This window comes from Narcine bancroftii, chromosome 6 (genome assembly GCF_036971445.1).
Source record: "Narcine bancroftii isolate sNarBan1 chromosome 6, sNarBan1.hap1, whole genome shotgun sequence".
Classification (NCBI taxonomy): Eukaryota; Metazoa; Chordata; class Chondrichthyes; order Torpediniformes; family Narcinidae; genus Narcine; species Narcine bancroftii.
The window spans coordinates 226,697,563-226,724,556 of NC_091474.1; the positions used below are offsets into that span (position 1 = coordinate 226,697,563).

General features: G+C 41.5%; 1 protein-coding gene across 5 annotated transcripts in view; it reads right to left on the reverse strand.

Moving 5' to 3' along the window:
* Positions 1–26,994, reverse strand: part of slc22a16 (solute carrier family 22 member 16) — an 85,973-nt gene that overhangs the window by 13,178 nt on the left and 45,801 nt on the right. For all 5 annotated transcript variants that reach the window (XM_069887596.1, XM_069887599.1, XM_069887598.1 and 2 more), the window contains exons 6-8: positions 15,669–15,796; positions 1,768–1,877; positions 70–169 (exon numbers count right to left, since the gene is read on the reverse strand). In XM_069887596.1, coding sequence (XP_069743697.1) covers positions 70–169; positions 1,768–1,877; positions 15,669–15,796 — 338 coding nt within the window. The remainder of the gene's footprint in view (positions 1–69; positions 170–1,767; positions 1,878–15,668; positions 15,797–26,994) is intronic.

Consider the following 26,994-nt stretch of genomic DNA (forward strand, 5'->3'; position numbering starts at 1 on the left):
TTGTTCATTTCAACCCTGAGATGTCCCATTATTCATTTGGCAACTTTTGGATAAGGATTTGTTTTTTACCTGTGGTAGAAAGATCCACACTGATGAAAGGAGGACACAAAATGGGGCCACTGTACTTCCAACACGGGCCATCATGCTCCCACTGCCAACAGCCAGCGAACTGAAAAGAAACATTCTCACCATTATATAAGAGCTCTTATCCAGAATTACTAAACAGAGCCACATAATGAAATTCAAGTGGGAGGTTGACATAGAGACCTTGAAAAACAGGCCTTGAATACTAAATGTGACTGTTTAAGTTGGTTTCCAGTGGATTTGACAACCTTCCATGCAAGTTCCCTCCCCCCCCCCCCCCCCCCACCCCAACCATCACTCTCCAAATTGTTTTCTTGCTTAGAAAGCTTGCAGTTCCTTTAATGTTTCTGGATCTCCTTAAATAATTCATATCCAAGAGAAATTATTGAGGTGATGTTGGAAATAGAACAACCAATAGGTACACATCAAAGAAAAAAAAATCTGATTTTTTTTAGTTTATCGTTTGAGCTGCTAAAGCAAATTTAAGCAGTCCTTTTTTGTTTGTTATATTCACTTGAGAAGACATAATTCAACACGGCCAATTTTCCATCGATGTATCAGTGCAGGCATTGTTCTCTAGTGTGGAATGGGATTATCTAGCAGATATCAATGTTGTCACTTGCAATAACTGATATAAGATTTATTTCATGATAGCTTTAAAACTGCTTATAGTTAGACCCGGCACAACGTCTCAAACATGGTAGCAATTTATTAACAGTATAATTAAAAATAGAAAATGCATCAAAGAACCAGCAGGTTAGGCAGTTTTGAGGAGGGAGGGCGGGTGGCGGCAGATGATGCATTAATTTCTACATGAACTCTTCACCATATGGCCAATGCTAAGTTACCTGTTCTTGTAGTACTAGTCTTTTCAAGTCAGGAGAGATCCTGGTATAATCATTGATCTCTTGGAGAAGTGAAATGACCAGTTCTACCCCAATGATACCTGCTAGAAAACATGAACTTCACGGAAAATGGACCTTTCTCATGGTCAAATGGTTTTTCCAATACAAGCTGTGCATGAGCTGATAAACATAATGGATGTAAAAATTGAATCTTCTTGAGAGGAAGAAATGTGTGTGCACTGCTGGAGATACGAAACCATCTGAGAATGATGAACTAAGTGCCTGCTTCAGCTGGAATGTCTTGATTCTTACCAAGAAAAGCAGAAATTTATACAATACTCATCTTTTGAGTTTACTTTCCCTTTATTTCGTGGTCCTTTCCTTTCTTGATTTCATCAGGCTAGCAAATCATTGCTCAGTAGTTAGTGTATTTTCACATTTAAAGCACAGTTACAACAGCTATTAGTTCCTAGAACCTCCCTAAAACAATAAAAATTCACTTTTGTTTGCATAACTGCAACTGTACTTATCTATTTATTTATTTATTTATTTCCTTTTTTTATTTTTTTTTTCTTTTCCGAAGTGAGTCCAGTCCCGACCACTTCCGTTAATCAGAGTTGTACTGCCACTTATTTATATTTCATTTGATATTCATTTTCTCTTGTTCTGTCTCATGTTTCATTTTGGCAATGTAATTTATACTAGTACTGTTGGTGAGTGGCTGTAGCAAGAAAATATTTTGGTGCATATGTAGATTGTAAATGTAGATGACACTAAGCTCTCATATCATATCATGTCACAGTTAGCAGTTTATCATCACAGATTTTGCACCACTTACCGTATTATAGTAGGGTACAGTTCAGCAGTGTACAGATAAATCAGTCCAAATGCCACAGCAATTGCAAACTTTCCAATCATACTGACCGTGATACTCAGAGCTTCAATGTCCTAGATGAACAACAAAAAAAAACATTAATTACCTGTCACTTCCTGCAAAACTTGCCACTTTGGCAGCTGCCTTGGCTCAGGTATAAGACCATAAGATATGGGAGAAGTATATGGGCCGTACACTGTCGAATATTGTATTTCATTTGCCACTTTTTTGCCCATTCTTTTAATCTATCTTAGTCTCTCTGCAGCTTCTCCATTCCTCATCACCACCTGCTCCTCAACCGATCTTGGTATCATTTACAAACTTAGCCACAGTCATTTATTCTGTAATCTAAATAATAAATGTAAAATGTAAAAAGTGCTGACCTTTGTAATTTTCCAGTCCTTCAGAATCTATGTATCATCCCATCAAGACCACCTGAAATGCCTCCATAATCTCTATAGCTACTTTTTGCATAACCCGAGGGTGCATTCCATCTGGTCCAGGAGACTTATCTACCCTCAGCCCATTCAGGTTCCCAAGCACATCTCTCTGGTGATTGTGACTGCTTTCACCTCTCTTCCCTGACACCCTTAAAAGTCGGGTGTACTGCTAATGCTTTTCACAGTGAAGACTGATGTGAAATACTCATTAGTTCCTCTGCCATCTCCCATTACAATTTCTCCAGTATTATTTTCTCACGGTTCTCTACTGTATCTACTCTCACCTCTTTTTTATTCTTAATATATTTAAAAAAGTTTTTGGTGTCCTTTATGGCATTATTTGCTAGCCTTCTTTCAAAGTTCATATTTTCCTTTCTAATTACCTTCTTAATTGCCTTTGGCACGCTTTTAAAAGCTTCCCGGTTCTGTCTCTTTCCACTAATTATTGCTTCCTCATATGCCTTTCCTTTTGCTTTTACTCTGGCTTTGATTTCCCTTGTCAACCACAGTTGTGCCATTTTTCCATTCAAATGCTTCTTTTCTGGAATAGACATGTCATGCGGCTTCCTTATTTCTCACATAAACTTCTGCTGTGGCTGCTCTGCCATCCTCCCTGCCAGCATGTCTTTCTAATAAACTTTGGCCAGTTCACGCTGATACCTCTGTAGTCCCCATTATTCCACTGGTATACGACAAATCTGATTTTAGTTTCTTCCCATCAAACTGCAGAGCAAATTATTATCATATTATGTTCATTGCACCCTAAGGGTTCCCTTACCAATGCTGATTCATTACACAATATCCATTCCAGAATTGCCATCTCCACAGATCTTTCAAGAAGCCTTTCCGATAAATCCCTTCTCTTGGGATCTAGCACCAACCTGGGTTTTCCAATCAACCTTGAAATCTTCCATGACTAATGTAACAATGCCCTTTTTGCATGTCTTCTCTTTCTCCCTCTGTATTTGCCACATCCTGGCAACAGTGTGAAGGCTTGTATACAACTCCCATCACAGTCTTTTGGCCTTTATAGTTTCTTAATTCTACACACATCTTCTGATCCAATGTCTCCTTCCTCCAAAGATTTCATTCCATTTTTAACCAGCAGAACCACCCCACCAGCTCTGCCTACTTTCCTGCCCTGATATGCTGTATTGTGTATAGATAGATATTTAGTTCCCAGCTGTTGTCTTCTTTCATCCATGACTCAGTGATGGCCAATTTCCAGCTCTGCTTCAAGATCATCAACCATATTTCTTATTCTGTGGGCATTTAAATACAGGACCTTCATCAACCTTTTCAATGTTGTTTCCAAAGTTACACTGGCAATTTTGCCATATTGACTACCTCTCATTCCTCACAATCTCGCTACACAGTGTATATTCCCCCTACCAAACTAGTTTAAACCCTCCCCAACAGCTGCAGCATATCTGCCTGCCCAGATATTAGTCCTCCTCCCATTCAGGTGCAACACATTCTTTTTGCACAGATCATACCTTCCCCAGAAGAGATCCCAATGATCCACGAATCTGAACCCCTGCCCTCTGCACCAACTCTTCAGCCACATATTTATCTGCAATAACTTCCTATTCCTGCCCTCAATGGTATGTGGCGCAGGCAGCAATCAAGAGATGACTAGCCTTGAGGTCCTGCTTTTTAGTTTCTTCTTAACTCCCTATATTCCTGTTTGAGGACCTCATCCCTTTTCCTATCTCTGTCATTGAAGGCCACGACATCTGGCCTGCTCACCCTCCTGCTTCAGAATGCTTTAGATTCAATTTGAGATGTCCCTGACCCTGGCATCTGGGAGGTAACATACCATCTGGGAGTCTTGATCTTGTTCACATAACCTTCTGTCTATTCCCCTAACTATTGAATCCCCAACAGAACATAGAACACTATAGCCCTTTGGCCATCGACATTGTGCCAACCTATACATTTAAAAAAAGTAATAAACCATCCCTACCTCATAAGTCTCTATATTTTTCTGCAATCCATGTGCCTGTCTAAGAGTTTCTTAAATACCCCCAATGTTTCAGCCATCCCTGGCAAGGCATTCCACAAGGCACCCACAACTCTCTGGGTAAAAAAATTACCTCTGATGTCTCCCCTAAACTTCCTTCCTTTCACTTTGTACATGTGTCCTCTGGTGTTTGCCAATACTGCCCTGGGAAGAAGGTGTTGGCTGTCCACCCTATCTATGCCTCTCATATCCTAGTAGACCTGGTAGCAGTAGTAATTTACCCAGTTTACACACAATTAAAGAATACACTCACTTGTTTCTTTCAGCACAAAATAGAGTCGATTCTCCTTATTCCCTTCAGACACAACACTTTATGCTTCATCTCCCCAAACACCACCCAGCCAAACCCCACCAACCTTTTCATTGTTTCTCCTGCCACAAAGGTGATCTTGATACTTTCACTCTCCTCCTCCTGCATCTGAGATCTATCCCACATCTGCAGCCTTCTTAACTAACCTGTGCATGTGCGCTATTACACCTCGAATACCAGTGACAACTGGCACCACTCCCGACGCAGGTAAGTACACGACTGCCACAACCTCTATCAAGGCTTCTCTCCTCCTAATTCGCTCCAAAGAGAAAAGACTCAGCTCTGCCAACCTTGCCTCATAAGACTTATTTTCCAGTCCAGGGAACATCCTAGTAAATCTCCTCTGCACCCTCTCCATAGTTTCCACATCCCTCCTATAATGAGGTGATCAGAACTCTAAATGTGGTCTCACCAGAGATTTCTAGAGTTACAACATGACCTCTTGAACTCAGTCCCCCTATTAACCACTATAAATCTCCTCTTATGAGCTGAAGGACTAGATTGTGTGCCAGAGATCTGACCGCTACAACTTGTCCCTGGTAGAATGTCCAGTCCCCAAAAGTATCCAAAGCAGTATATTTATTGTTGTAAGTAGAAACTCGTCAAGCTACTCAATGAGACTGAATTTCTGAAGCAATAGGAACTGAAAAGTGAATAGTTGCTAATTTGAACTGAATGTGAAGGGACATCTGGCTACAGCTAAAGGTATCTTAGAAGCAGTGTGGCATACAGGGTTACTTGGTTCATTACGTCCACACTGGCTCCCTAGAGAACAATCTCATCATCCTATTGCTCTGTTCTTTTCTCCCAGCACTGCAAATTATTTTCTCTCTCATGTTAAGTATGTTAATGAGTTATTTATTCCGAAAACATCATCTTTTTTAGTGTTATTACATTGGTCACTACAGCAGGGACTACACTTTAAAAAAAATTGTTTTGATCTTGGGCCACATTGAATCAATGTGAAAGTGTATGGCAAGAAGTTTCTTGCTCGAAAGGAACATCCATCAGGAGAGATGATTCTGGCCAAGAAACTAAGTGCATTGACACCAAATCAGAATTTATTGTCGTTAATTTATTTTTTTGGCAGTATCATCGTCCGAACATTCATGTTATAACCATTTTACAACATTGCTGTAAAAAAAAAAATAAGTCATGCTGCATGAAAAGTGAGGCAGTGTCTTTGGTTCATTGATTATTCTGGAATCTGACAAGCTGTCCTTGTGCTGTTGAGGGCTCGTCTTTCGGCTCCTGTGCCTTTTTTCCGATGGTAGCAGAGTGAAGAGGGCAAGGGCAGGGTGGTTGGGGTCTTTGAGGATAGAGGCTGCTTTTTTAAGACACCGCCTCACGTAGATGTCCTCAACGGAGTAAATTCTGGTGCCTGTGATATCGCAGGCTGAGTTAACATTCCTTTGGAGTTCGTTCCTGAGAGTTGGTGTCTCCATACCAGGTGGTGAAGTAGCCAGCCAGAATGCTCTCCATGGTACAATTGCAGAGGTTTACGAGAGACATACCAAATCTCCTCAGACACCTCACAAAGTATAGTCGCTGGCGAGCCTTCTTCGTGATTGTATCACTATGGAAGCTCCAGGACAGATTCTTTGAGATGCTGACACCCAGAAATTTGAAGATCTTGACCCTCTCCACTATTGAGCCCTCGATGAGGACTGGATCGTGTTCCCCTGCCTTCCTCCTGAAGCCCACAATCCTTGGTTTTGCTGATATTAAGCACAAGGTTGTTGTCATTACACTATTCAATGAGCTGATCTACCACCCTCCTGTACGCTTCTTCGTTGCCATTTGTGATTCTGTCGACAACTGTGGTGCCATCGGCAAACTTGTAGATGGCATTGGAATTGTGCCTGGCCACACAGTCATGGGTGTATAATGGATAGAGCAGTGGGCTAAGCACCCATCCTTGGGGTGCGCCTGTGTTGATAATCAGTGAGGAGGAGCCGTTATTTCCAATTTGTACTGACTGGTCTTCCGATGAGAAAGTCAAGGATCCAGTTGCAGAGTGGGATAAAGAGGCCTAGAGTTTGTAGCTCCTTAATCAATAATTGAGAGAATAATAGTGTTGAAAGCCAAACTGTAGTCGATGAAGAGCAGCCATATACATGAATTGCTGTTTTTGAGGTGATCCAGAGTGATATTGCATCTGCTGCGGAGTGATTGTGATAAGTGAATTTCAGCGGGTCCAGATCTTTCCTTAGGTACATGTTCATTCTGGCCATGACCAGCCCCTCAAAGCATTTTATCACAGTAGTGCTACTGGGCGATAGTCATCGAGACAGCTCACACTACTCTTCTTGGGAACCGGGATGATTGATGCCCTTTTGAAGCAGGTGGGAAACTCTGACTACAGCAATGAGAGGTTGGTTGGCACAGATTTTCAGTAGGCTGCCAGGTATGCCGTCAGAGCCTGGCGCCTTGTGAGGGTTCATCCTCTTGAAGGATGTTCTGACATTGTCCTCAGAGACAGATATCACAGGGTCTTCAGTCTTTTCAGGGATTCTGGTAGGCACTGTTTGGTTCTTCTTCTCAACACAGAAGGTGTTTGGCTCATCAAGTGATGAAGCATCACAGCCATCTATAGTGTTCGGCTTCGTTTTATAGGCTAGAATGGCCTGCACCCTGCCATAGCTGGTGTGTATCTGTCTCCATCTCTAGCTTCCTCCACTTTGCTTCAGAGATGACCTTCCGCAGGTCGTACTGGGACTTCTTGTAAAGATCCTGATCCCTGGCCTTAAATGCCATTGTTCTCACCCTCAGTAGGTTTCAAATTCTGATTCATCTAGGGCTTCTGGTTGGGGAACACCCGGTCTGTACACACGGGCACATGCTCGTCCACACAGGTCTTGATGAAGTCGGTGTCACTTGTTTATTCATTCATGTCTATGGATGAGTTCTTGAATATGTTCCAGTTCAATGATTCAAAGCAGTCCTGCGGACTCTCCTCCGCCTCCCTCAACCATACCTTCGCTGTCTTCAGCACTGCTGCTCTGGTCCTCAGTCTCTGTTTGTATGCCAGCAGTAGAAGTACAGCCAGGTGATCAGACTTGCCAAAGTGCAGTCTCAGTATGCATTCTTCATGGTTGTGTTGCAGTAGTCAAGTGTTGGTACCCCTGGTCTCATATATGACATGTTGATGGTAGTGTCTCAGAGTCTTCTTCAGATTGGCCTGACTGAAGTCCCCCACAATGATCAGGAAGCCATCAGGATGGCTGCTTATGGCAGGGCTCAGTCCCTCCAGTGCTATCCTGTTGTTAGCCTGAGGCGGAATGTACACTGCAACCAGGATGATGGTGGTGAACTCCCTTGGCAACTAGAATGGGCAACACTTGATCACCAGATGTTCCAGGTCAGGGGAGCAGGACTGGGACACGATCGTCACATTTGTGCACCACGATGAATTGATGATGACACAAATGCCGCCTCCCCTGGTTTTTCCAGATGCCAGTGTTCATTCAGTGCAATGGAGGGTGTAGCCCTTGGGTTGCAGCGCCATGTCCGGAATGTCTGTGTTTAGCCATGCTTCTGTAAATCACATCAGGCAGTACTCCATAATAACTCTCTGATGTTGAAGTCTGGTTTGGAGTTCATCAAGTTTGTTCTGCAAGGATTGTACGTTGACCAGGAGGATGGTAGGGAGTGAAAGCCTCAGATCCCAGCATCTCAGCTTGACCTGTAGCCCCTCCTGTCAGAGCTGCTCACAAAGAGTTGTTGCTGTAAGGTGCCATCCAGTAGCATGTAACCCTTTGCCATGGTTCAGTTGGGTCCGCTGAATTTAAAATGAATGGAAATAGAAGTACATGATGCAGAAGTTGGGTAATTATGTCCATGCGGGCCATATTAGGGCTGTTGGGACTTAGTTTAATGCCAGTTCCTAGCCCTCGTTTCCTTTATGACATGATGTATGAACTTGGTTTGGAACTTAGTGCCTCCATCACCTTTCAGGTGCCAAGTTCCACACCCAATAGTCTCCTTATCTCTGCTTTAATCTTATCAATTTTCACTCATGTTCCCCAGTTATTAACCACTTTCATACAAAATAATTTAACTTTTCAATTTCTCTTAGTGACATCAATGTTATACATCTGTAAACCTACCATTAATCGCCTTTGATTTTTTAAAAACAACTCCAGCCTAGTTAGTTACTCTGCATCCTTTAAAATCTTGACAGTCTTTCTAGTGTGGTCACAGCTTTCTTGCAGTGTGATATCCTGAACAATATGTAGTTCACGAACTGTACGCAGTGCATGAATTGTACACAGTACGTGAACTGTACATGGATGAAACCTAGTAAACTAACTACAGTACAGCCTGATAGTACTGTATATAATCCCCAGTATGATCTCTCTACTTTTATATTCTACACTTCAGTCAAAAGAGGCAAACAACCTTGCTGAATACAAGAAAAAAGTAGCAGGAATAGGTCATCATGCCTCTCAAGCCAGCTTCACCATTCAGTATGGCCAAGACTGATATGAATCAGGACCCAACCTTTCTTGACTGTTCCCCATATCCCTCAATTCCCCAATCTTTCAAAAATGTATGGTCCCAACGTTCCACTAGTGATATATCCGCCGCAACCCTCCAGAAATTCACGAGAAAAGAAATCCTATACCCCTCAGTTTTAAATGAATGGTTATTATCTCGAGCCAGAGACAACCTGCTGGAGGAACTCAGCAGATCAAGCAGGTAGAAAAAGAATGGTTGACGATTGAGCCAAAATTCTTCAGAAGGGCTGAGGAAAGGGAAAGCTTGAACCATTGGTTATGTATTTTTATCCTTGCTATATATAGGACATTGTTTGATCTGCTGAGTTTCTCCAGCATTGTGTTTTTTAAGGTAGTCCAGACACAGTGTAAAGATGACAGGGTGGGAAGGGCGAGACAGGCGCCCTGCACAGGACTGGCCAGCCAGTCAGAAACAGGAGGAGAGGGGAATGATTTCAGACAAAGTGAGAAAGAGACAAGAAAAACCAAGGGGTCAGGTGGAGGAAGATGAGACATACAGGGTGGAGAGGGTGATCAGAAAACAAAGACTGTCAGTGCTGGAATCTGATAACTAAAAGAGGTGAGAGAGATGCAAATCAGGGTGGTGTAGTGTGCAGGGGAGTGGAGAGAGTGGAAGAGTATCAGTGGGGAGATGGGAACTGGGGGGAATGAAACTAAAGAAGGAAGTATGAAAATGGATGGGGTGGTGCTGGGGGGGGGGTGGTGGGATGGGTGACAAAGAATGTGGAGAAGGAAGAGCAGAAGGGGTACAAAAAAAGAGAGAGGAGACTTATGACCTGAAATTAGAAAATTCACACCATTGAGCTGTAGACTGCCCAGGTGGAATATGAGATTTTTTTTCCTCTAGTTTACGTTGAGGTTACTTGAGTCTCACCCTGGCAGTGGAGAAGGCCAAGGACAAACAGATTGGTGGGACAATGGGAAAGGGAGTAAAAATGGCCTGCAATCAGGAGCTCATGATGGTCATTTTGGACAGAAATAACCCTCAAGTCTGCATTTGTAGCAATCTCCTGTGTGCCTCCAAGCTATTGCTTGGAATGTCCCCTCATTTGAGACTCTCCCATTGTTAAACATTTTCATAAAATCCACACTGTTATCCCCATGTGAACTTTTGTTTTATTAAGAACATCCCTCCTTCTGAAGTGCAGATCCAACTTCATTAGCTGTTCATGATCAGACAACCCTGTCCTATTAGGAATGGCCTTATGGGATTTCTTAACGACTGCCTCCATGGCTAATATTACCTTTTTTTAAAAAAATATGTTCATTAGAAGTGTGAACTTGCCAATACGTGTCCAATTGTAAGAGTACACCTGTCTCACAACTGTCTCACACCTTGCCAATTTTTCTTCCCCTTTAACTTGAGGACAATTCAATTATGATTTTTACACAGACTTTGCAGGATTTTACCATTATGAAGAGTCTCTGATATCCTGGCATAGGTTGTTCACACAGGAACTGCAAATCTTCATTTCTGTCCTTTATTTTAAACAGTGTTCCGGCATTCCACGAACAAAAGGAATGGGACATGTAACTCAACAGCTTCGGTGTCTGATTCTAATGTCACATATAACATACCATATTTGATGCATGTTAGACCCATTTTTTGTTTCCAAAAAATGGCTCAAAAATATTTAGGTTGAAATTAGAGTGATAATGGTGAGTAATGCTGTCAGTTCCCCCACTGGTCACTGTTGTGTTGAGGTGTTAGATCCATGAGAGACGAATCTCTACACAAGGGTTTGCTATCAAACGTTACTTTTATTAAAACACAACAACTAATAGAAGAGTGTGGGAATAAAACACGTACGTGCTCAATATGAACGAGCATGGTAAAAATTGCGCACACAATGTATAAGAGAGTGTGGGAAAATACATGGACAATTTAATAAAACATATGCATACAATTTATAAAAGAGTGTGGGAAAATCTACTGCAAATATTTATTGAACTAGTGGATTTCAATCTTTTTCTTTCCACTCACAGACCACCTTAAGTAATCCCTTACTAATCAATGCTACCTATCGTTTGGGGCTGGTGGCGGGCTGTTGGTGGGGGAGCGGGGTGGTGGGCTTCAGACTATTCAAAGAGGACAAAACCACAGACCAACTTGCTCACAATCAGGCAGACCTAATGTCAAATCTAGGGCTAGAGTTCAGGTCAGTTTATCAATATGCAGGCAGCAGAATAATCATCCCTCTTGTGTTCACTGGTCTCCTCTCTCAGAGGTTCTGTGTCACTATAAACTTCCACTTTTGGTTTCCCCATGCTTTCATTACTCTGTGCCTGTTTCTAGCTCTTAGTGGGATCAGTTTTGCATTTTGATATGTCCTGGGGTAAGTTGATAGTCTGCATAGTGGGTGACCTTATATTCACAATTTAGGGTTAGGTGTGGGATTTGCGATAAGGTTAGGGTTTGGGCTATGGTTGGGGCTCTGGTTAGGGATAGGGTTAGTGTTAGGCTTGAGAGCTCATGGCAACTGAGAGCAGGCAATGGACTGCTGGGACAGAGAGGGACAGTAGGGTGCAGGAGAAAGCAGGCAGCGGACCACTGGGACAGAGCAGAACAGTGGACAGTACTAAAAAAAATTACAAATAGACTAAGAAAATTTCAGTACCCAAAACACTTTGACCCAAGATGGTCCCAGAATGCCTACAGAGGTGTTTATACTGCAGGCAAAATGGCAAAAGGTCGAGGCGGCAAAAAGTCCAGTTCCAAGCTTCTTACACAGCATGTGCTCTGGGAAAATGGGAATAATTTCCTAGAACATAGCAGCTGTGTAAAAAACATAATTGGCACACTTAACATAAGAGAGAAAATAATTTGAAGTGCTGAGAGAAAATAGCAGAGCAGTAGGATGATGAGATTGTTCTCTAGAGAGCCAGTGTGGATGTAATAGAATCACAGAACATTACAGCACAGAAACAGGCCCCTTCTGAACCATTTTTTTTCCCTATTCCCACTGACCTGCACCCAGACCATAGGCCTCCATACCTCTCCCATCCACGTATCTGTCCAAGTTCTTCCAAAATGTTAAAATTAAGCCTGCATTCACCACTTCAGCTGGGAGCTCATTCAACACTCCCAGCACTCTGTAAAGAAATTCTCCCTCATAATCCCACTCAGCCTTTTCACTTTCACCCTTTGACCATGTCTTCTGGTTTGATATCATCTACCCTCAGTGGAAAAAACCTACATACATTTATCCCCATCTTAATTTTAAATACCTCTATAAAATCTCCCCTCATTCTTCTACGATCCAGGGAATAAAGACCGAACCTGTTTAACCTTTCCCTGTAACTTAGTTCCTAGTAAATCTTCTCTGTACTCTTTCTATCTCATTGATATCTTTCTTATAGTTAGGTGACCAAAACTGCACCTAATACTCCAAATTTGACCTCACCAATGTCATATACAACCTCACCATAACATCCCAACTCTTATACTCAATACTTAGATTTATGAAGGCCAATATGCCAAAAGCTCTCTTTACAACCCTATCCAACAGTGTATCTGTATCTGTATTCCCAGATCCCTTTGTTCTATCGCACTCCTCAGTGCCCCACCATTTACTGTGTAGGTCCTTTCTTGGTTTGTCCTTCCAAAATGTAAAACTTCACACTTGTCTCTATTAAATTCCATATGCGATTTTCAGCCCATTTTACCAGCTGGTCCAGATCCCTCTGCAAGCTTTGATAAACTCCTTCGCTATCCACACACCTCCAATCTTAGTGGCATCTGCAAATTTACCTCATTATCATCCAGATCATTGATAGAGACAAAAAACAACAATGATCCCAGCGCGGTACCCCGAGGCACATCACTAGACACAAGCTGCCAGTCTGAGAAGCAATCATCCACCTCTTTCTGGCTTCTCCCGTCCAGCCATTGTCAAATCCATTTTACTACTTCACCAAAAATACCAAGCATCTGAACTTTCCTGACTAACCTCCCAAGTGGGTCCTTGCCAAAGTCCTTGTGGACAGCATCCACAGCCTTCGTCAATTTTCCTGGTAATCTCCTCGAAAAACTCTCTAAGACTGGTTAAACACAACCTACCATGCACAAAGCCATGATGATTATCCCTAATGAACCAAGTGTCCCTGTGTATCACACTGCTTCTATGATACCTTAAGCCACACATGTCAAACTCGGGCTCGCGGGCCAAATTTGGGCCGTGATATAATTATATTTGGCCCGCAAGATCATATCGAATATGTATTAGAGCTGGCCCGCTGGCCGCCGTGCCAGTATAGCGCATTCACAGCTAATACTACAAATCCCAGAATGCTTTGCAAATGCGTTGGCGCCGGCCCGTCAGTCCGCTAATCGCCCCACCTCCTCTCTTTACTTTCACTAGCATCTGTGACCTGTCGCCTAACTCACATGTAATAAACCCCTTACGAAAAATGGCCAAACCAAAGACAGAAAACAGGACCTTTCAAGACAGGTGGGAGGCAGACTATATGTTCATCATTTTAAAAGATAAACCTGTTTGTCATTGAAGCAAGTTGTTATTTTTTTGACTTGTTGGCTTGTGGAAAAAAATACATTTAAAAGGAGCTTAAAGGCTATAGAGAAATATTATTTATTGAATATTTTATTTCTCATTTGTTAATGCTTCTTCTGGAAAGAGTTTCACCAAAACTATTATTAAACATTTATTTTAATAAGAAAAAGTTTAACATTACAGATGTTGAAAGAAGTGAAAACGTGCAGATGTTGTTGAAAATTTTCAATAAATATTTACTTTGGCCCACGACTTAGTCCAAGTTTTTAATTTTGGCCCTCTGTGAATTTGAGTTTGACACCCCTGCCTTAAGCTGTAGCAAGATTCCCTTCACATTCAGTTCAGATCAGCAGTTTCAAATCAGTTCCTACTGTTTTAAAAATTCAGTATTCTAAATTCCAACCCTAATACGCTAATTGCATTTCAACTGAACCTGCCTGTCAATTTCTTATGATACAAGCACAAGTGCACTTAGATCCCTCTGAATATTATTCATTTTCAAATGCTCTCCATTCTGATTCTTCTCAATGGAATTTGCAACTCCAGATTTTCTCACATTAAAATCCATGGTTTAGTCATTCACTCAACCAAATCCATTCCCAAACACCTGATCAGCCCTTCTACTTCTTTTCGTACCATGAGTAGAGTTGGATAACTACACCCTGACTCCACACGGTCATTAATATTGATAGTAAGTAACTGAAGGCAAAGAACTGAACCTTGAGGCACTCTACATATTACAACTGTCCAGCCTGAAATTGACCTGGTTGTTCCAAATCTTTGCCTATGTTTGATAATCAGTTTTCAGTCCCTGACACTATTCTCAATGCTGAGCTCTTACCTTTCAATGTGGCACCTTGTCAAATCCTTCCAGAAATCAAAATAAACTACATGTACAGGTTCCCCACTATCAACTCTACCTGTTACATCCTTGAGGAGCTCTATCAAATATGATTTTTCTTTCATTAACTAATGTCTCTCTAAATGCTGATTTACAATGCCCCTCAGCTCACTGTTCATGTTAAACATGTTGAGCATATTTTCAAGATCAATATTCCTTTACTGTCGCGCAATAGTACAGAACATCTAATATTACACAAAATTGTCATCTGCCTGCCGTAAGGCAAAGAGCCACCATTAGTGTTGCTCAGCACCCCTTACAGTACAAAAGAAAAAGAAGCAAATTAGAGCCCCTTCAGAGACACTGGGTGTCCACTGATACATCTCCAGTGCTCCCGCAGCATCTACAGCTGCACAGACTCCTGTTCGATCCATCGGCAACCCAAGCTCCAGATCCAAATCTCTGACATGATCTGGAATTCTTCATTGCCCACAGCCCTTCTTGCCCTCTGTACCCACTCGAATCCCAGCTCCAATATTTGGTTCCCATGAGCTAATCTCTAGCAGTCCACAGCTCACATAGGTCCCTCGACCATGTCCCCCATAGCCTGTATGGGTCCCTCAGCCATTGAGCTCCTCACAGACCCGTTTCCGTAATCACCATCCTGTAAGGTCGTCTCCTCTGTTTCTTCTTCTCAACAGGGTGTGGGTGGTGTTTTATTTGTTTCTGGTGCCCTGGGCTAGTCTGCTGCTCCCCAGAGTTTGCAAACCCTCATGGCCACTGCCATATATAGGTGCCGCCATTTTGGGCACAGTTGTTGGTTGCAGGATTTTAGTTTAAAAGCACCATTGGCTCTTTTAACAGACTATTTAATGCTTGTTCGAAACCATCGGCATTAGAACTGACCAGTCCAACCCTTTGGAGCAGTGGTCTCCAGGGTTTCTGCTCTCCTCAGTCCACTCCAGTGGCGGTGCTGCTGTTACAGTGGCTCCAGCAGAGCCTCCATTTTTTATTCCAATTTCATCTATTCTTTTCCTCTTGAACAGCAGTCAGATGCAAACAATTTGGACAAAATTTTCTGGTAGGAAACTTATTTAAAATTAGTCTCACTAATATTAATTTTAGGTGCAAAAAGAAGACAAAATTACCTTGAATATTTCCCAATCAAAGGACACATTTCAGATCCAGATTAGTTTTTGAGGAAATAAAATGAATATTACCTGAGGAATGACCATGCTGAGAGTACAGGTGATACCAGTCAGAAAGAGGGACGGCGCTAATGTATTTCTTCTACCCAGTCTGTCCATCACAAAACAAGCAACAATATAGGAAGGGATTTCCACTGCTCCTGTCAATGGGAATCATTTTAAATAGTGCATTAGACACATTAATATGAAAGTAGAAGTTACTCAGAACAATAATGTTTATTTTAAAAGCCAAAGTTTCCTTCTTTCCCTACTTCTACCTTCACTGTGTCAAATATTGAGGTACACCAGAGAGTACTTACAAAATCATGACCACATAGCAATGTCAAGTGGCTGTTTATTCTTAAAATATCAAAGCTTTGACAGATTAATTCATCAACTTTGATAGATTAATTCATCATCTATGTTCAATTAAATATTTTACTGTTATAGATTTATTGGGGTGTTGAGAAATACAGCTATGAAAAGATCAAATATAGTAAGTAATTTTTATATGTTTAAAGAAATCTCTTTAGTGTATACTTGTGCAATGTTTGAAAAGTTGCCAGAAAGTTTAAATGGAATTCTGATGAAGGGTGTGCATCCAAGATATCAGCTAGCTTTACAGATTTTATCTTATAACGTATTTCAAGTATTATATTAAATACATATAACACAATTTCTCTAGTGTCTAAGTGTGAGGAGATTCAACATATCATCTCTCAAACCTTTACAGGTATACTATAGAAAGTAGACTGACTAGTTGCATCAGTTTGGTCATTCAAGTGCCCAGGAATGCAGAAGGCTGTAAATATGACAAGGCCCACCACAGGCTCCAATCTCCCATCCAATGAATGACGCTATGAGAGACGCTATCTCAAGAAGGCAGTCAACTTCATCAAGGAACTGTATCACCCTCGTCACATCCTCTTCTCACTGTCATTTTTGGGTAGAAGGCATGGAAACCTGATGACTAGCATCTCTAGGCTCATGATCAGTTTCTTCCCAATGTCTATCAGGCTCTTAAATCACCCTTGTTATACTAATCACAGACTGCTCCAACACTCCAACATTGTAATGCTACTATCTTGTTCTGGAATCATGGTAACTGTGAATATTTAGTATCCACGTCTATTTATTTATTTATTATTGTGCTGCACTGTCACGACAGTAAGCAAACACAAGATTCAAAGACTGAACAACAGGCTTTATTCAGCTTAATGTCTCTGCTGTTGCTTGCTGTGCTCTGCTCCTGAGTGACTGACTCGAGAGGGGCCGGATGTGGCTTATAGCCTGGGAAGATGACTAGCAGCCAGCTGGGTGGTGTTTGGTCCATTCAGGTTCACTGATTGACAGCCGGCCAGGTGTTGTCTGTTCTCCAGTGATCTTCCTGCAGGTACACAGGTCGCCCCCTGCAGTAGGCTAGTGGTGTATCACCACAATTATCTCTTTTAATTTAATATAATTGATACTATTGTAGCTTTTTGTTAAATACCTGTTAGGCTACAACAAGTTAAAAAAAATTGGTGCATATTAGATTAGATTGATCATGGAGAAGGTTTTCTAGGTCAGCATAACATTGTGGGCTAAAGGGCCCATACTGAGCTGTTTTATTCTATGTTCTCAGTACACAGCTATCCACAGCAATTAATTCCACATATTCACCAGCATCCATGTAAAGAAATTCCTCCTCATTTCTGTTCTAGAGAGACATTTTGGTATTCTGAGGTTGTGGCTTCTCGTCCCAGACTCTCCCACCATAGGGAAACATCCTCTCCATGTCTATTCTTTCAGTATTCAATAAGTTTCATTGAGATCCCCACTCATTCCAGTAAATACATCCCAGAGCCATCAAATGCTCCTCGTAGGATATCCCTTTCATTCCAGGGATCACTCTCATGAACCTCCTCTGGATGCTCTCCAATGCCAAGACATCTTTCCTTCGATACTTAGATACCAAAACTGCCCACAATACTCCAACTGTTGAAACAAATGCTTTCATTGCATTTACCTTCCTTTCTACTGTGTCTACATGCAAGTTAACCTTTAGGGAATCCTTCACAAGGTCTCCCTCTTCAAGTTCCTTTGCACCTCCAATTTCTGAACTTGTTGCTCATTTAGAAGATAGTCCTGAACTTTATTCCTTCCACCAAAGTGCATGGTTATGCATTTCTCAACACTGTATCCGTCTGTTATTTCCTTGCCCAATCTCCTAACATGTACAAGACCTTCTGTAGCCTCAGTGATTCCTGAACACTACCTGCACCTCCACCTATCTTTGTATCCTCTGTAATCTTGGCCAAAAAATCATCAATTCTTTCATCTTCATTGACAAGTTAAAAAAAAGTGAAGAGAATGAGAGAATATTGTTGCATCAGATTTTAAATATTGTTTGTTTCCCTATGGAGACCAAATGTTAAAAACAACTCAAATTAAGATCTGTGGCAAACATTAATATAAATCACATCCTTAACGAGATCCTGGAAGACTTAATGTCCAAGTTAATAAGTGAGGAATATTCTTCCAAATGTTTTTAGAAACATGTTTGAATTACAAGGTTGGTTCTTCTTTACTAACTGTGTTGTTTTTCAAGGTTTTATTGATTCCATAACTGGAGTTCAGTGTCTTGTTTACTTTGTGTGTTTGTAAGCATTCAAACTAGTTTTCATAAAGTAAACCTTCCAGGGAACATTTCCATTTGGAAGATAAGGTTCCACTAGCTAGAACAGAAAGGAAAGCTTTGTGTTTGTTTTGAGATCATTACTTAACCTCAGAGTAATTTGAACAAGGGTCTCATTATGGACATTGAGTTTTGGATTGGGACTGCCAGTGTTTACTTAGTCAGGGCACACAAATTACCAGGATAGAGAGGAGATAGGGCTGTTGAAGAACGAGCAGATGCATTACATTTTGTGAAGTGCTGCCACAGTGGGCTACATTTTGTAAATTATACCGTCTGAAGCTACGTGTGCTAACCATTGCTAAGTCACTCCCATCATCAAATACCTGGGTGTCATCATCAAGCATAAATTTGTCTGAACCAATCAACAGCTACAACAAATCTCAAGTAACTCAACACCATAATCACATAGCAGCCTATGTCATTGACACTATATCTCATTGACCGCCATAAGCATTAAATTAAAGTGACTACAGTGTACACCGTCGACCCAGGTTACTCTTACAGTTACCCACCAAACCTGCTACCTTTATCACCTGGAAGGACAAAGTTGGTAGGTGCATGGAAACACCACAGCCTGCAGTGGCTCCACTTCATACATCACCCCAAGTTGGAAGTATATTGCTGGCCATTTATCACTGCTATGTCAAAATCCTGGAACTCCATCCCCAATAGCATTATGGGAATTTGGCCTGTGGCAGCATTTGGAATGGTTCAAATTGGGTAAGACAATCACGGATAGGCGAAAAAGGGCTGACCTTGCTAGCAACATCCAGATCATAAAAATTAATCATTGGAGGGATTGGCAAAATAAGTTCACGAAAGGAAAACTTTCTCGGAAAATGTATAGATTGTTAGTGTTGCTGTTGGGATGCATGAAGTGCGAGGTTGTCCAGACAATTAAGTAAAGAAATTCAGCAAGCACGTCAAAGTAAGGCTAGCCAACTTTGCCATATATCAATTAGATGGAACAATAATTCAGGCTGCTAAAACAAGGGTGAGCATATGGGGTATGATTCAAAACTTCCTACCCATTTTCATCCAATAAGGCTTCTGTATATTGTCTTCTATTTTATCCAGAGACATCTGCCTTCCATCCCTAAGACTGTCCTGTTACTTTTCCAATTCTTATATGTTTATTAACATTCTCAATTTCTAACCCCAGTTTCCTATCCAGCCAGATCTCAAGTTCAACCTCAGTAGTGAGTCAAACTCAACTTCGTTGCTCATAGATTCCATTCAGTAGTTATTCCTTAGCTGAGGTGCACCCCCCCCCCCCCCACACACCATCTCTTAGGAAACTCTTTCCAAGCTGCACACTCACGTTCCAGCGTAGCCCACTTTTCATCACTTGAGTTATGGTTGCATAGCCCATTGTAAAGGTGGCATCCACAAGGAAGCATTGCAGGCCACTAACACTCTTGTCAAAATCATTATTTATTCTTTTTGAGGTGCATTAACAGTCAAAATATACAGATTTTACTAGAGAAAAATCTATATAAGATTGATTCCATGTTTTCACCAAACTCCTCAATTTTTGTCTATATGTTTCTGGAACCAACTCATAAACTTTCAATACTGCTTGCTTAACAGTATCATAATTTTTCACTTGCTCTGTATTCAAACTAGAGTATACACTTTATGCTTTGCCCTTCAACATATTTTGGAGCATAAGATGCCATTTTTCTTTTGGCCATCTTGAAAGGAGGAAATAAATTTACCTCTCTCCTAGCCAAAAATCTCTCCCCAGGAGTTACAGCCTCAATTCTCTTACCTCCCCATCCCAATTTTTAACTTCTCTAATTGAAACCATCTATCTCTTTCAACATCCTCCCTCTATTTTTCAGTTACTTCTAACTCATATCCTGTTTTCCAGCTTCCTCAGCCTCATTTTGTTGTCTCTGAAATTCAAACTTCCATTTCTCTCGTTCTTCTTCCACCCTCTGTTTCTCTCTTTCTTTTTCCACCCACAATTTCTCCAATTCCAATTCAAAGGATCTATCCTCAGGAAAATTGTCTAAGACTTTCTCAACAAATTTTCCCTCACCTATATAATATTTCACTATTATCCTCTGTATTTGTATTTTGTTCATCCAATGCTTGATTTCAGCCAGCTTTAATTTCTTAGCAATGACCATCAGTTCCTCTTTTCTTTTTCTCTGTAGCTCCACAGATGATGGGTGTAACAAAAATATACTAACATCCATTGCTGCTGTTTTTCCACACGCACGCACGCACCCACGCACCCACACACAATAAATCATAAAAACTCCAAAAGTTTAAGATCCCAAAACTCCAAATATTTTAATCCGAAAAGAATGAGCCCCCACTTTGTTACAAGCCTAGAGAACCCCAAAACCCAGAAGCAATAGAAATTCACCAAGACAAATAGTTACTTAAATAAAAGTTTCTTTTAATTTTCTTTAAACATGAAAAAATTGGATCTAACTTTAACTTATTACTATTAAGTTAACTTTACCACCTTCTAATTCTAACCACATGTGTATGTAATATGTATATGTTCAGGAAGGTTCTTTGCTTTAAAAGTCACTTCTCATTTCTCCAAGTTCACTGGTATCAGGCAATTCTATACTGTGCAGAGAATTTAACATTTATGAATTTTCACCAGGCTGTGGTGCTTAAAGGTAAATGGTTATCTCTCAGGAAGATTCTCATTGGTTTTAGAGAGAGATTTGTTGCTCATTGGACACACATACAAACTGATTTCCACTGATCAGTCACTTCAGTGTCTTGCCGAAGAAACTTGCCCCATCAAGGGTTTTCCAAATGATAACCTCTTCTTCCAGGTCCCAATGAGTTCCTCTTGTTTCCCTTATTTCAGGAGAAACACTCTAGCCAGCAATTTCCTCTTGTAAGAACTACGTGTTTTTAACAGGCTGAACTCAGAATTCACAACCCATCTTCAAAATGGGGTTTTCAACAAGCCTGCCAGCTTGCCATGTTGCTGCCTTAAAAGTCACCATAGAACTGCCTTCTCTCTCTCTCTTTCTCTCCAAAGAATCTCCTTTTTTTTCTCTCTCTGTTTGCAAAACCACATGACCCCTCTTAGAACAGCAAACTGCAACCAGACAGATTACTAGCACTGGAATCAGATTCTGAGCCTGGACACCTGATGCTTTAAAGTCAATCATCCATTTATTCCACAACATCATTCCAATTAACACCTACTTGTGAAGTCTCCATAGGCATTCTTCAAAGTTTCTATAAAGTCACCCTGGTCATGACTTCTCTGCTTATGCATAGCTCTTGCATTTCAAATGAGATGTCTTTTGTGAAATGTTAATGTCTGTTTGTGAGGTGACCTACACTAACCACCCCCCCCCCCCCAATCAATCTCTTTTAAAAACCTATTTGTATATAATATAAAATTTAATATAATCCATAACACTTTGGATGCTCAATTACTCATACACATGTGGCACAGAAGGGTCGTGTCAGATCAACTCTTCAGCATGCTCCTCTATATGTCAGCTAGGTTCTGCGATCACTCCCTCACCTCCAAGGCAAGCTGTTGTAGATTCAAGCCTACTTCAACACAACTAATTTTATGTACAAGACCAGCAGTGGAAGTCCTGATCTATTAAAAGAGTTAACTTTCTTAGGAGACATTAAACAAAAAAGTATTCAGCTAAAAGTCAAAAGTATTCCTCTCAGTCATCAGTACCTATAAAAGATGAATTTGACTTATTCACTTTGCAGACTGTAGGAATGCCCAACAGTAATGGAAATGGTAATAGAAAATAATTTCTACTTTTAAACATTCATTTTATCACCATTAGATTCAATGGGCTGAACAACCACAAAAGCTAAAACTATTTTATGATTCTTGCAAAGTGAAAGATAATTATAATGAGTTTATTGTCATACCATAAGACCATAAGTCATGGAAACAGAAATCTACCCAACCATTTAATCATGAGCGAATCGATTTCCCAATCAGCCCCACTGCCCAGCCTTCTCCCCATAACCTTTGATGCCATGACTAATCAAGAACCTTTCAATCCCTACCTTAAATACACCGTATGACTTGTCCTCTACAACCGCCTGTAGCAACAACTTCAATAGATTTACCACCCGCAGGCTGAAGAAATTTCTCCACATCTTGTCACATTTGTGGCCCGAAATGTGAAGTTAATAAAACATCAAACACAAGTTTTATCAGGTAAACTTCTCAGTGTCTTTATTTTTCAGTTTCCTTTGTTCTCCTGCTTGTGCTCTTATCTCTCTCTCATACCACGTGACTTCCGGTACATCTCATACATATTCATTATCATAACATCCCTCCTTTAATCAGAAATAAACTTTACCTTCACTTACCAATATCCCTCGGAAACCTACAAACATCGTAACTAATGGTAATACTATAACTCAACTACATAAAATTTACTTCCTACAGCACTCATACCTGCACTTTATGATATAAGATTAAATACTGTCCTAAAGTTCTTATTAAAACTATGGCACAAAGTCTTCGTATCGTTTGGGCGCTTTCCGGTTTCATTTCGGCCTACCTTCATCGCTTCTCGGCTGTTCACTCTCAGCGTCGGAAATACTGCTCGCCACGGCTTCGGGTGTTTCTGGCGCTCTAGCTGATAAGTGCCTCTGGAACATCATCAGGTCTCTCAGTTTCAGCATCTCGTATTGGCCTTTCAACCTCTTCACTCGATGTATCTCTGGACTGGTACCTTTTTACACCTGATACATTTCTCTTATACAGGACTCCAGTCGGAGACTTGACTGTCACCATACAGCCACTTCTGGATACGACAGTATAGGGTTGATGGTAATAAGGTGTGTCTAGCTTACCACCAGTTTCATGCCTCACTAGAACATTATTTCCTGGCATGATGTCTGAGTACTTGGCTCCACGTTTCGAACCTGTGTACAGCTTTGCTGCACCTTTCTTTTCAGCGTCGTGGTCCCTCATCTCCTGGTCGTCTCGGATTTCCTTTATTTCTGGCATTTTTGTGCAGATTTTTCTCCCAAAAAATGCTTCTGCAGGACTTTTTCCAGTGGTTGCATGAGGCGTTGCTCGATAGACAGCCACATAAGATAGCAATGCTTCTCGCCAATTTTGTCCTTCTGCGTGTGCAATCCTCAATCGTTTTTCAACGGATTGATTTTGTCTCTCTACTTCTCCGTAGGCTTGCGGCCATTTCGGAGTTACTTTATGATGGTGATACCTGTGGTCCTCATGTATTCCGCAAATGTCTCTGAAATGAATTGTGGACCATTGTCAGAGTATAATGTAACAGGTAATCCATATCTTGCGAATATCTCTGCTAATGCTTGTATTGTTTTTTCAGTGGTTGTGGACTTCAACACCACGTACTCATAGTATCTGCTGTAGTAATCTATCACTACCATAATTGATTCACCCGTCGGTAAAGGTCCAAGAAAATCAACAGCTACGTCGATCCATAGTCCTTTCGGGAGTTGCGTACTCCGGATCGGTTCTGGCGGATTACTCCTACTTGTGATTTGACATCCGTGACAAGTTTTAACAAATTTCTCTGCGTCTTTATCACAACCTGGCCACCATACCTTGGTCCTGAGGTTTTGCTTGGTACCAACAATGCCTAGGTGTCCTTCATGCGCTAAGGATACGATCTTCGGTCTCAATCTTTGCGGTATCACCAATCTGCAACCTCTTAATACACACTGTCCGATGCAACAAAGTTCATCTCTAATGGGAATGTAAGCCTTGTGAGTACACTTGTCCCATTGTCCACTCTGTATGCATTCTCTTACTTCCATGAGTTCTGGATCACGTTCGGATTCTCTCTCGACTTCCTTCGTTGTCACAGCTTTCGGTGTTGACTGAATAGCTACGAAGCGTACAAAGCTCTCTGTTTCTGTTCCCAATTCTGACTTGGATTGTGGACCACCATCCTTCACCAATCTGGACAGCGGATCTGCAATGTTTGTTTTCCCTGCAATGTGGATTACTTTATATTTGTAGGGTTGTAGTCTGAGTACCCATCTCTCTATTCTGGCACATGGTTTGGATCTAGGTGCAGAGATCACCTCTAATGGCTTATGATCTGTGATGAGTTCAAATTCAATGCCGTATAAATATGCATGGAACCTCTCACAGGCCCATACAAGTCCGAGTGCTTCTTTCTCTGTCTGAGAGTATCTTCTTTCCACATCTGATAACGATCTGCTGGCATAGGCAATGATTCTTGGTCCTCCATCATGCATCTGGACCAACACAGCTCCTAAACCAACCAGGCTGGCATCCACTATAACTTTGGTTGATGCCGCCGGATCGTAATATCCAAGAGTTTTTGCATCTGTCAGGCTTTGCTTCAGCGCTGTGAACGCTTTCTTCTGCTCAGATCCAAAATGAAATGGTACACCTTTCCTGGTTAGTTTCCTTAGTGGTTCTGCCACTGTAGTGAAATTAGGAATGAACTTTGCACAAAAATTGACCAATCCCAGGAAACTCCTCACCTCTGTTGCGTTCTGAGGTGCACGTGCCTCTGCAATAGCTTTCACCTTGGCCTCTGCAGGGTTTAGTCCTTCCCGTGTAAATCTGTGTCCCATGAAGTCCATTTCTGACACACCGAACTGGCACTTGTTTCCATTCACGGTAAGGCCTGCCTCCTGTAGTCTAGATAGTACACGCCTCAACCATTTGTCATGCTCTTCCTTCGTTGGTACATGGACTATGATGTCGTCCGAAATGTTGGCAACTCCAGGAATGCCTTGAATCACTCGATGGATTTCATACTGGTAGATCTCCGAAGCTGCATTAATTCCAAATGATAGTCTCTTGTAACGATACAATCCACAGTGAGTCACAAATGTTGTTACATCTCGGGAACCTGGATCCAGCTCTAATTGATGATAGCCCCATTTCAGATCAATTTTTGAGAATACCTTGCTGGTAGTTAGTTCTTGAAGTATTTCCTCCACTGTTGGTATAGGGTGTCGTTCTCTAATTATAGCTTCATTGGCCATTCTCATGTCAACACATAGTCTTATGTCACCCTTTGGTTTGGGCACAATCACTACGGGACTGACCCATTGTGTCGAATGTTCCACCGGTTCTATAATGTCTTGTTCGATTAATTCTTTAATTTTGGCTTCGACTTTCCCACGAAGTCTAAACTGAGTTCGGCGCATTGGTTGTGCCTCGGGTTTGACCGTTTCATCTACCGCTAGCTTCAATTGTCGACCTTTCAGCTTTCCTACTCCTTGGAAGACTGCGGGGAATTCTTGCTTCATATCCTCGTATGACTGAATTGAATTGACACAATGGTTCTCCCCTCTCTTCTATGACCATAAACTCTGCTTCGGTGTACTTATCTCCAGCTTCAACAGTTGCAGTAAAACATCCAATGGTCTGCAATGGCTTGGTTGCTGTGTATGGATTCAGTTTCTTGGAACACTTCTTTGAGGTACAGATGATCTTTTTCCTTTTCAACTTCCCCCATAAATGTCGATCAATCACATTACTGTCACTGCCTGAGTCTACAATGACCTGCACTGTCACTCCACCTATGATCACTGGAACCTTCTCATGATGTACTTCATTCAACGTAAATTGGTAACAACTCTGTTCCTCCTGGGTATCATCATCGTCACCGTCTATCTGACGAATGGTGTCTTTCTTTCCAGGATACTTTCCTTTCCCCCAGGCTTTGCCTTTGGAAGTTGTACTCTTCCTCTTCTGGTCTGCATTGGACTTGCTTTTGCACTTCTTTGCAAAGTGGTCCTTACCTCCACACTTTCTGCAAACTTTGCCTTTGGCCGGGCAATATGGGTCTTTTCCAAAGTGACCTCGGTTTCCACATCTATAACACTCCACGTCCTGTGTCGACGTATATCTTGGCTGGTTATGGCGATGTGAGAGCCTCTTAATTTGCTGGCTTGAGTTGTCTTTCAGGGTCATGGTATGAAATTGCCCTTCAACAGCCTCTAATGCAGCAGCAATGGTTAAAGCATCGGTGAGTTCCAACTCACTCCCTCTTTCCAGTAGACGTCTTCTGAGTTTATCTGATCTGCAGTGCTGTACGACTTGATCCAATAATTGGTTGTCCAAATCAGCTGGCATATAATTGCATCCAACAGCTACCTGGCGTAGTCTCGTCATGTACTGAGCAATTGTCTGGCCATCTTCTTGTCTCGTTCTCCGAAACAAATGGCGTTGAAATGTAGCATTCGGTGTCACTACATAGTGTGCATTTAATGCATCTACCGCTTTCCGGTACTCATCCTTTCTTCCAGTATTCAAAAGTGTCTTAAACGTTTCCCGAACTGCAGGTCCAGCAGTGAAAAGAAGTAACGCCCTTCTCTGCGCTTTTTGTTCAACTGTACTGGTATCTAGAAATAGGCCACGACTGTCGGCGTAGGATTCAAATTCTTCCAGCCATGCCTTCCACTTCACACTTACAGTGCTTGCATCACCCATTGGGTCAAAATGAGCAATTCCACTATGTGTTAGAAAGTCACCGTCTGCCCCAGCCATGAGGAAATATTCCAGCCCCAAAAGTACTGAGTCAAAGAGAAAATTCTTATCACCTTGAAGTTCTCTGTAATCCTCTGTAATCTTCTTTAGTCTTTAATTTTCTTCAAGCTTCTTTCATCCTCATCGCCAATGTGGCCCGAAATGTGAAGTTAATAAAACATCAAACACAAGTTTTATCAGGTAAA